This window comes from Rhinopithecus bieti, unplaced genomic scaffold, assembly GCF_001698545.2.
Source record: "Rhinopithecus bieti isolate Rb0 unplaced genomic scaffold, ASM169854v2 scaffold_2574, whole genome shotgun sequence".
NCBI classification, from domain to species: Eukaryota; Metazoa; Chordata; class Mammalia; order Primates; family Cercopithecidae; genus Rhinopithecus; species Rhinopithecus bieti.
Genome location: NW_016804493.1, coordinates 4561334 through 4572947, shown reverse-complemented (window position 1 = coordinate 4572947; position 11614 = coordinate 4561334). Strand labels below are relative to the sequence as shown.

General features: G+C 44.5%; 1 protein-coding gene across 3 annotated transcripts in view; it reads right to left on the bottom strand.

Annotated features, from left to right (window-relative positions):
* TMEM170A (transmembrane protein 170A) overlaps positions 1–11614 on the bottom strand; it is an 18786-nt gene that overhangs the window by 984 nt on the left and 6188 nt on the right. For 2 of the 3 annotated variants that reach the window (XM_017868686.1, XM_017868684.1), the window contains exon 2: positions 4175–4345. In XM_017868686.1, the coding sequence (XP_017724175.1) occupies positions 4175–4343 (169 nt within the window). In that variant the 5' untranslated portion in view covers positions 4344–4345. The remainder of the gene's footprint in view (positions 1–4174; positions 4346–11614) is intronic. The other variant, XM_017868685.1, reaches the window with a different exon arrangement.

The window sequence follows — 11614 nt, the reverse complement described above, 5'->3', positions numbered from 1 at the left end:
TTTTTTTTTTTTTTTTTTTTTTGAGACGGAGTCTCACTCTGTCGCCAGGCTGGAGTGCAGTGGTGCGAACTCAGCTCACCACAACCTCTGCCTGCTGTGTTCAAGTGATTCTCCTGCCTTAGCCTCCCGAGTAGCTGGGACTACAGGCATGCACCACAACGCCCAGCTAATTCTTGTATTTTTAGCAGAGACGGGGTTTTACCATGTTGGCCAGGATGGTCTTGATCTCTTGACCTCGTGATCCGCCCACATCGGCCTCCCAAAGTGCTGGGATTACAGGCGTGAGCCACTGCACCCGGCCTGTTCCAGATTTTTATATTGAAATCTACATCTTATAGAAATGTTAGGTTTTCCCTGTTCTTTCTGTGGACTACTCTAGGCTTTGAGTATTCATTACATGGCTTGCAGATCACTTTTAGATGCTGACTCCTTAAAACCAAGAGTCTCCTAGATTTATTGAATAAAATAATCTAGAAGAAATAATCAAAATCACAAAGATAGCAATTCCCACATGACCGGATTATGAACTCAAAAATATCTGTGTATTCCCCTACCAGTTACCCCATGCCTAGCCTTTAACAGGGACCTACTACATTTTGGTAACAAATGAAAATAGTCTTTTGAGTTAGACTAAGCAAGAAACGTTTCAGGCCACCTTCTGTCATACTCATAGTTCCCTTCAAGAAATGGATGCAGGAGGGAGTAGAGGGGTGAGAAGGGAAGACAGGAGGACCTCTAAGTCATATTGTTATTAATTCACAGGGCATGAGAGGATTCAGGGATTCCTTCCTGTTTCCCAAGTCATTGATTGTTTTTATTATGTTAGTCACTATAACTTCCCGCAAATTGAGAAAACAAAACAAAAACCCCTGTATCTATGCAGATACCCATCTAAGTTACTATAGGAGTTCAGCATTGTACCAAGAAAGTTAACGTTTCATTTGTTTGAAAAGAACAGATCCAGCTGGGCGTGGTAGCTCACGCCTGTGATCCCAGCACTTTGGGAGGCCGAGGTGGTTGGATCATCTGAGCTAAGGAGTTTGAGACCAGCCTGGGCAACATGGTGAAACCCCATCTCTACTAAAAATACAAAAAATTAGCCAAGTGTGGTGGCATGCGCCTGTAATCCCTACTACTCGGGAGGCTGAGACAGGAGAGTTGCTTGAACCCAGGAGGCTGAGGTCGCTGTGAGCCGAGATTGCGACACTGCACTCAAGCCTGGGCAACAGAGCCAGATCCTGTCGCAAAAAAAAAAAGATCTGGCCAGGTACAGTGGCTCAAGCCTACAATCCCAGCATTTTGGAAGGCCGAGGCAGGAGGATCACTTAAGCCCAGGAGTTTGAGACCAGTCTGGGCAACATGACAAAACCTTGTCTTTACAAAAAATAGAAAAATTAGCTGGGTGTGGTGGCACGTGCCTGTAATCCTAGTTACTTGGGTGGCTGAGGTAGGAGGATCACTTGAGCTTGGGAGGTCAAGGCTGCAGTGAGCTGTGACTGTGCCACTGCACTCCAGCCCAGGTGACAGAGCAAGACCCTGTTCTCAAATAAAAATACATAAATAAAAATTTTAAAAAGAAAAGAATAGATCCAGATTTCCTATATGACCTTCCTCCACAAAATGCACCAAATAAAATTCTCCTTGGTCATAGCGTGTTCATTCACTCAAATTTTCTTCTGCAGAACACTTCCGTGTTTTATAAGGTATGATCCCTATTCTCTAGGTACTTGGAATCTAGCTGGGAACACAAGACAGAAACAGATTTGCAATAATGCAAAATAACATACAGTGTCTCAATCACGTTTACAATTTTTTTTTTTTTTTTGAGACAGTGTTTCACTCTTTTGCTCAGGCTGGAATGCGGTGCCATGATCACAGCTCCCTGCAGCCTCAATCACCAGGGTTCAAGTGATCCTCCTGAGCAGCTGGGACTAGAGGCACATGCCACCATGCCTGGCTATTTTATTTATTTATTTTTCGTAGAGACAGGGTCTCACTATGTTGCCCAGGCTAGTTTTGAACTCTTGGACTTAAGCGATCCTCACAAGCTGGCCTCCCAAAGTGCTGGGATTACACGCATAAACCACCATGCCTGGCACATTTCATAAATGTGATATGAAGGTATATTAACATATTTTAACAAGAAGAAAGAACAGTATTAACCAAAGGTTGGCTGCCTTGAACATTTAGTGATTTAAAATGCCCACCTCCACTGGCAATGCATACATTTTGTTACTAACATCTGAAAGACATGTTTCATTGGGCCCCTCCAAAATTTAGGAACACAGAAAGAGTGGATTGGGTAGAAAGAAGCTTAAGGAACTTGAACTGGGCCCTAAAGTGGGACTGCGATAATGAAGTGAAGAAAGGAAAAAGTATATCCAAGGGAGCAGCAAATGGAAAGGGAACAGATTACTCATAGAGCCTTAAAGACAGAAATGAATACAATATGTATTCGACAATTACTATGTGTCAGGGATTATGTTTAAGTACATCATATACACATTGGCTCAATCATGCAAGGGTATGAGGTGGGTAGTTTCATCCCTATTTTACTAAGAAATAAACAAAGACAGGCCCTAGGAGCCAGTCATCCTGGGACATAAGGTCTCCAAAGAAGCGGTAGGTGATACAGTTAGAACACAGAGAAACTAGGCCACTTTCTCTCAAAAAAAAAAAAAAAAAAAAACCTCCAGTCAAAGACACAGAAGGCAAATCATTTCTGCTTGACGCTAAGGTTTCAATTCACAGTGAAAAAAAGTTACAAATCAGTAGGAATATTACATTTCTATATTATAAGAACATATTTATATTTACATGTATACCTAAAAAAAGAAATACACACCAAGATGTAAACTGTGGCTATTATTTAGGGATGGGAAAATGGAGGATTTTACATTTTAATTACTTAGAACTTTTAGTTTATATAAAATACACATTTATATTTATGCATGAGCTTTAAAATAATTTAAACTTGTTGTTCTCATTTCTGTAACTGTGTCTTATCCCATAAGCAAAAGCCGTAGCAAAACAAATGCCCCAAAAACAGGCCTGAAAATAATTCATAACATCATGTTACTCCAATTCTTATTCAGAAAGTCCTAAGGGGAAAAAAATAACCAGAGCACTAACCGGGTACTTTTCTAAACAAGAATTCTTTTTTTTCCCCCTCGGGTCTTGCTCTGTGGCCCAGGCTGATCTGCTGTGGTGTGATCACGGCTCACGGCAGCCCAGCCTGGACCTCCTGGCTCCAGCAATCCTCCCACGTCAGCCTCCCACGTAGCTGGAACCACAGGCACACACTATTACACTCAGCTACATTTTTTATTCTTATTTGTAGAGATGGGGTCTTGCTATGTTGTTCAGGCTAGTCTCAATTTCCTGGGCTTCAGCAACCCTCCCACCTCTGCCTCCCAAAGTGCTGGGATCACAGTCATGAGCTACTACACCTAGCAAAGAATTCTTGTCATCAGAATTTGTCTTCTATCTTTACAGCAACCACATCCACATGAGTGGAAGTAATTCACCAACTATATTGCAGGGCCAATGCTCAAGAGATAGCTGATCAGAAAGGAGAAGTAGCTTCCGAAAAGATAAATTTTCCTCTTGCTGGTGGCCTCTCTCACAAGATATATCTCACAAAGTTTAACATGACTTCCCTGAAGCCACTGAGATGAAATCTGACTCAGTAAGTCAAAGAGGTTAGCCAAGTAATAGGGCCTTGGGGGTGGGGAAAAAAAAAAAAAAAAAACTGGGCCAGGCACAGAGGCTCATGCCTGTAATCCCAGCCTTTTGGCAGGCTGAGGTAGGCAGATCGCTTGAGCTTAGGAGTTCAAGACCTGGGCAACATGACGAAACCCTGTCTCTAAAAAAATACAAAAAAATTAGCCAGGCATGGTGGCACACCCCTGTAGTCCAAGCTTCTTGGGAGGCTGATGTAGGAGGATTACTTGAGCCCAAGAGGTCGAGGCTGCGGTGAGCCAAGATTGTGACCACTGCACTCCGGCCTTGCTGACATAGGGAGACCTATCTTAAAACAAAACAAAACAAAAAAATGACTTGTGGTTAAACGTCACTCTTTCCTTCATCCTACTCAGATATGTTTCTAAAATAGGTCCTGAAATTGACTAGTCATATTAAACATTTTTCACTGGTATTTTAATGTCTAACATACTTGTCAAGATTCCAGCAGTAATTGGTCCCACGATGCCCATCAACAGGATGCTTACAGACATGAACCTACCATATTTGTGATATCTGAGGGTGAAGAGGGCCAGTAATCCAGCAGGGACATGAAAGAACAGAGAAGACACCAGTGCCCACAGGAACACACCATACCACATCTCTACGAGGGAAGACAAAGAAAGGTTGTGAATCACTGCCTTTCCCAGGACAATCATTGCAGAGGGTACTCATCATACTCATGATTTCATTTTCAACACCATTTCTTTTTTCTTTCCGAAAAAAAAAAATTTTTTTTTTTTTTTTTTGAGTCAAAGTCTTGCTCTGTCGCCCAGGCTGGAGTGCAGTGACGTGGTCTCGGCTCACTGCAAGCTCCGCCTCCTGGGTTCACGCCATTCTCCCGCATCAGCCTCCTGAGTAGCTGGGACTACAGGCGCCCGCCACCACGCCCGGCTAATTTTTTGTATTTTTAGTAGAGATGGGATTTCACCGTGTTGGCCAAGATGGTCTCGATCTCCTGACCTCATGATCCGCCCACCTCAGCCTCCCAAAGTGCTGGGATTACAGGCACGAGCCACCGCGCCCGGCCTAGAGAAATTTTTTAAAGACAGGGTCTCACTCTGTCATCCAGACCGCAGTACAGTGGCACCATCATGGCTCACTGCAGCCTTGACCTCCTAGGTCTGGGTGTTCTCCCACCTTAGCCTTCGGAGTAGCTGGAACTACAGGCGTGTGCTACCACACCTGGCTAAATTTTTTTTCTTTTTTTTGTATTTTCCTTTTTTATGAGACAAGGTCTCACTACTCTGTTGCCCAGGATGGAGTGCAGTGGCACAATCTCAGCTCACCGCAACCTCTGCCTCCCCAGTTCAAGTGATTCTCCAGCCTCAGCCTCCCAAGTAGCTGGGATTACAGGCGCATGCCACCACCCCTGGCTAATTTTTGCATTTTCAGTAGAGATGGGGTTTCACCATCTTGGCCAGGCTGGTCTCAAACTCCCGACCTCAGTTGATCCGCCCACCTTGGCCTCCCAAAGTGCTGGGATTACAGGCATTAGCCACTGCGCCTGGCCTGTATTTTCTTTCTTTTTTTTTTTTTTTTTGGGAAGGGGGCTCACGCTGTGGCCTGGGCTGGGGGGCAGGGGCCGGTTCTATGCTCACTTCAAGCTCTGCCTCCCGGGTTTATGCCATTCTCCTGCCTCAGCCTCCGAGTAGCTGGGACTACAGGCGCCCGCCACCTCGCCCAGCTAGTTTTTTGTATTTTTTAGTAGAGATGGGTTTTCACCGTGTTAGCCAAGATGGTCTCGATCTCCTGACCTCCTGATCCGCCCGTCTCGGCCTCCCAAAGTGCTGGGATTACAGGCTTGAGCCACCGCGCCCAGCCTGTATTTTCTTTAGAGATGGGGTCTCACCGGGTTGCCCAGACTGGTCTTCAATGCCTTGGCTCAAACGATCCACCCACCTTGGCCTCCCAAAGGGCAGGGATTACAGGTGTGAGGCCACCGTCCCCGGCCTTCAACATCATTTACTTACAAAGTAGGGTTCATCAGTCAAATATTCAAATATTGATGGTTTTAGAGGGTTCAACAAACTACTGCCCACAGACCTACCACCTGTTTTTTACACAGACTTATCTGAACCCATTCATTAATACTTTTATACACACACACTTATCTGAAAGCATTTACTTTTGTACACACATACTTATTCAACCCATGCCCTTTCATTTAAGTATTGTTTATGGCTGCTTTCCAGCTTCAAGTCCAAAGCTGATAACAGTGACACAGACCACATGACCCCTAAAGCCTAAAATATTTACTATCTGGCCCTTCACAGAAAAAGCTGACCAATTCCTGTACCCTCAAACTGAAAAAAAAAGGTTCACCTAGATTTCAAAATTGACCTAAATAATGTCCCCCCGACCATGGCTGGGCACGGTGGCTCACAACTGTAATCCCAACACTTTGGGTGGCCAAGGTGGCAGGTCGCTTGAGCCCAGGAGTTTGAGACTAGCTTGGGCAATACAGGGAAACCCTGTCTCTACAAAAGATACAAAAATTAGCCTGGCACTGCATACCTGTAGTCCTAGCTACTCGAGACGCTGAGGTGGGAAGATTGCTTGAGCCTCGGGGGGCAGAGGCTGCAGTGAGCTGAGATCATGCTACTGCACTCCTGCCTGGGCAACAGGGTGAGATGGTCTCAAAAAACCCCCCAAAAAACAAAAAACCCAAACAAAAATAATTCCCTCATAAGAGGCACAAACAAAAAACCCAAACAAAAATAATTCCCTCATAAGAGGCACAAGCCCAAGTACCAATTGGTAGGGTACTATGCAATCAATGCCTGCTGATCTTTCCTGACCTTTTGATCACTCAGTCTTCTAAAATAGCTATACAATTATATTCATTCCACAATCATTTTAAAGACAATGCAGTAAACATCAAGCCATCACCTCCTATTAGGATTTCAAAGCTCTTTAGGATATGAAATAAATACCAGAAAATATAAATGTTTGGCTTGAAGACAAACGGCAGGAAAACAACAGTACAGGTTAGGAGAGCTGGTTCCTACAAAACTCTAATTACTCTTAAGGTGTCTGTAATTCAGGCAACATTAAGATACATATAATCATCAACTATGTATGAAAAACTATGCATGAGGCACCCTGGAAAATACAAAGAAAACAAAAGCGTCCTGCTGGAATGTGACTTTACAATTTGTTAAATGGTCCGTGTAGCATTTCCCCTCAATGAACCCCAAGGCAACGCCTTAGAATCCTCAAGGTAGCTCTCTAGCTACCCATAGGGAGGGATTGGCGGTGACACGTTAGATAAAACTGTCCATCCTTGGCTAGAGGTAGACAAGTAGCAAGTGATTTTTGAGATCAGTGAAGAGCTTAGCTCAGCAGGGTTTCTTGACCACCGCCCTCTGCCCTATTGACATTTGCACCAGGTAACTTTTCATTATGGGGGCTGCACTGTGCACTGTAGGATATGGAGAGGCACCTCTGGCCAGCAGCACTCTCTTCCCAGTCGTGTCAACCAAAATATTTCCAGACATTGTCAAATGTCCCCAGGGGGGCAAAACTACTCTGATTAAAAACCACGGGCTTTACCAAAGCACAGAGGCTTTATAAGAGCAATGATGGCTGTGCGTGGTAGCTCATGCCTGTAATCCCACCACTTTGGGAGGCGGAGATGGGTGAATCACGAGGTCAGGAGTTCGAGACCAGCCTGGCCAACATAGTGAAACCCTGTCTCTACTAAAAATACAAAAAAACCCACAAAAACTTAGCCGGTCATGGTGGTGGGCGCCTGTAGTCCCAGCTACTTGGAAGGCTGAGGCAGAAGAATTGCTTCAACCCAGGAGGCAGAAGTTGCAGTGAGCCGAGATTATACCACTGCACTCCATCCTGGGTGACAGAGAATGACACTCCATCTCAAAAAAAAAAAGAGCAATGACAGTTAAAGCTATAAAGACAGATGAGGGACACCCTTTGGGGAATTTGACACCAGACTAAGGACTTAACAAAAGATCTGAAGTGCCAATGTAGGTTTTAAGCAGTAAAGGGTTGTCACAGCATTATTCCACAAGTCCCACCTGATACTCCTAGTTGGAATACAAACTGGAAAACCACCTTTTTGCAGGGTAATTTGGAAGTCAAATGTGCATGGCCCTTGCTGCAACAATTTTACTTCCAGGGATATACCCTACAGAAAAGCATAGGTAGGCAAGGACAGAGGTAACAAAAAGGTCCCAACAGCATTGTCTATAATAGCAAAAACTAGAAGTCACCTGCATGGCTATCACTGTAGGATTTGGAAAACACATTCTGTGCACCCACGTAATAGAACACTACACAGTTCCATTAAAATATGCAACAGATGTATATATACTGAAGGGGCAAGACGTCCAAGCCACATTGTGAAGTTACAAAAGCCAGCTGTATGTAGAATAAGATCCTGTTTTTGAGAAAATAAACACACAAAAAAAACATGCATGTGGAAATGCTTCTATGTACTGAGCATGTTTATTTAATAAATATTTATTAGATAGGCCAGGCGCAGTGGCTCATGCCTATAATCCCAGCACTTGAAGCCAGGAGTTTGAGACCAGCCTGGCCAACATGGTGAAACACCGTCTCTCTTAAAAATACAAAAAAATTAGCTGGGCGTGGTGGCGAATGCCTGTAATCCCAGCTACTCAGGAGGCTGAAGCATGAGAATCGCTTGAACCCTGGAGGCAGAGGTCGCCATAAGCCAGGGAAAGAGAGCTAGACTTTAAAAAAAAAAAAAAAAAAAAAGATAAGAAAAAACAAAGCTTTTGTTTTCACAAGAACTGCTCAGGAAGAATGAGCCTATTGGGATGAACAATTTAAAAGAGACCAGCTAGGGGCATCAATCGGCTTGAAGGGATTAGAAAGGGGGAGGAGGGGAGGACCAGAAGCTTTACTGGAAGCTGTATTAGCACTGTAAGCGCACTGTCAGTGTGTGTGTTTTTCCCCAGATCAATGAAAACCACAGTTTTACGAAGGTATTTTTATTCCCTTTACACAGGCTTCTTAATCTTGTTGGGAACCTGGATTTAAGGGGCTACTGGAGACAAGGGGTGGAGCCAAATCCCCTTAACCCTCCCTTGGCATTTTCACAGACGACTGCTCAAACTCTTTGCTCATTTTGAGTTAATAAAGCTTCAATTCAGAGCATATTCTGAATACTTCCAGTGAGAGTGCTCAGGTCTTGTTTTGGATAAATGGTTCTCAGTGAAAAACAGCAAGGATGCCCCAATTAGGTCTCAATGCTTATTAAAAATAGCAAATGAGGCCAGGCACAGTGGGTCTTATCTGCAAGCGCAGCACTTGGGAGGCTGAGGCGGGCGGCTCATCTGCGGTTAGGAGTTCCAGATCAGCCAGGCCAACATGGCGAAACCCTGTCTCTACCAAAAAATATAAAAATTAGCAAGGTGGGGTGGTGCACGCCTGTAATCCCAGTGACGCGAGAGGCTAAGGAACGAATCTTCCTCCACCAATGAAAAAAGTCACCTTTAGTCAAGAGTGTCAATCAGAAATTGAGGGCAGGATTCTTGGTCCTCAGGGTTTCAGGCCCCACCTCTTCCACAACAAACCCATATCCTCCTGCAGTTTCTTTTCTGGCTGCCATTAGGCCAGGAGCTATTCCTGCCTTCCGCTGCCAAGAGACTTGCCCTCCCTGGCTGGCAGCAGCTCCAGAGGGGGAAGTGCCTGGGTCTGGATACTGCTTCTCCCTAACAAATGTGCACCCACCAGAGCTGTGGCACCCACAAATTCCTCCTGCCTGGGCAGCTACTTTGGCCCCTGGCTCAGTCTAGAGCAGCCTGGCCTCCCAGCTGAGGCCCCCTGTCCGCCACCCACCGCCAGCTCATCCCCAAGCCCCAGCACAGCACCATGCCTCTCTTCCAAGGCAGAAAGACCATCTTCTATCCCAAATCCTCACCTGCCACTCCCGTATCAATCTGATCCTCTGACCACCCAAACACCTAGTCTGCAGAAAGTTCTATGATGGCACCAGGAATTCACTGGTCCAAAGTGGACAAATGAGATGCAAACCTGCCTCCAAGAACTCAGAACAATCTTCACCTGGCTGCTGTCTGCCCCTACTGACCTGAGACCAGCCCTGGGTCCCCGCTATCCAGGGCTTCTGCTGGAGATGCCAGAGTTTTAGAGATAAGCTCTGCTTTCTGCAGTAACTCAAGGCACTGCTGGAGCCTGGCTTCCTACCAGCTGCCCCAGAACCACTGAGACCTTGAACTGGGAGGCAAAGCCTTAATATGCCAGAAACATATGAAGCTGGTAATTTCCAGGAAGGCAGGTTGGAACACAGGTGTGCCATCCAACTGCTAAGGGCTGAATTATGTGCCCCTACTATTCACGTGTTAAACCCAACAGGCCTGTGGTCTTATGAGAGGAAGAGATTCTCAATATCTTGATACCTGTCTCTCTCTGACATGTGAAGACATGGTGAGAAGGCAAGTCAAGAAGAGGGTCTTCACCAGAACCCAACCATCCTGGCACCCTAATCTCAGCCTTCCAGCCTCCAGAACTGAGGAGACGATGTTTGTCATTTAAGACAGCTAGTCTGTGGTACTTTGTTATGGCGGCCCATGATGAGACAAAAATGTCACCCATCCCCACTTCCCTAGGAGCACAGCCCCTGCCCCAGGAGGCCTGCTCAGTCACCAACCCACATCTCAATTTTCCAAAAAGCTTAAAGGCCAATTTGTAAACAGTGCCTGGCATACACAGCAGGCCAACACCTCTCTGCAGTTCTGAGAAGGAGAGGCACACTGCACCCCCTACAACCCTGAGCCACATCCATTAGCTCCTTCACTATATATTTTATATAGCATCACTAAAGTCATTTCAAGTAGGAAAAAAAGGTTTTATTATAGATGAGCAGAGGAGTATGCTTATAAAACACTCTCACATGAGGTTATTACAGGACTCTAAATAGCAAAGGCAAACCCGGATCTAAAAGGCTTCTTAAAAAACTAAGTGATTTCCCTTTAATCTACTGCACCTTAATTTGCCATCTATTTAATAGCTGTTTATCGATCGTCATACAGTACTTTTCATTTCACTGGCTCAAAACTCTCTCAGAAATCTTTGTCTACATATCTTACAGTATTCATTTGTTCACTGCTTTAAAGTAAGTATATTGCTTCGGGTTTGTTTACTTTGGCAGCTAAAGGCACATCATCTCCCTATGGTGAAGTTAAATCAGGTAACTAATCTGTAATACAATATGATATTGGAAAATGAGATTAAGCATTGTGGTAGAATGGGCTCCCAAAGGTGTTCGCATTCCCATCTCCAAAACCTGTGAACAGATTACCTTTCATGGGTAAAAGGACATTGTGCTGACTAAAGTAAGGATCTTGCAAAAGGAGATTGTCTTGGATTTTCCAGTTAGGTCTAATGTAAGCACAGGGTCTTTGTAAGAGGGAGGTAGGAGATGAGAGTCAGAGAGATTTGAAGATGTTATGCTGCTGGCTAGGAAGAAGAGGAGGAGGCCAAGCATCAGGGAACATAGGTGGATGCTTTTCCTCTAGACGCTGGAAAAGGCAGGAAAAAAAATTCTTACTAAAAGTTCCAGAAGGAACACAGCCCTGCTAAACCTTGGTTTTAGCCCACATGCACCCAATTTGGACTTCTGACCTTCATAATTGTAAGACAACAAAATCTGTATGGCTTTAAGCTGCTAAACTTGTGGAATTAATTACAGTAGCAATAGCAGAGTCATAAAAACACTAAGAAGTTAATCGCTGATCAGTCGAATATATATTGACCTTATTCTATATGCTGACATATCAGTAAAAAGACTAAGATCCCTACCCTAAAAGATATTTGAGGGTTTCCTTGAGGATATATTTTAGACAGTTTTATATATATATATATA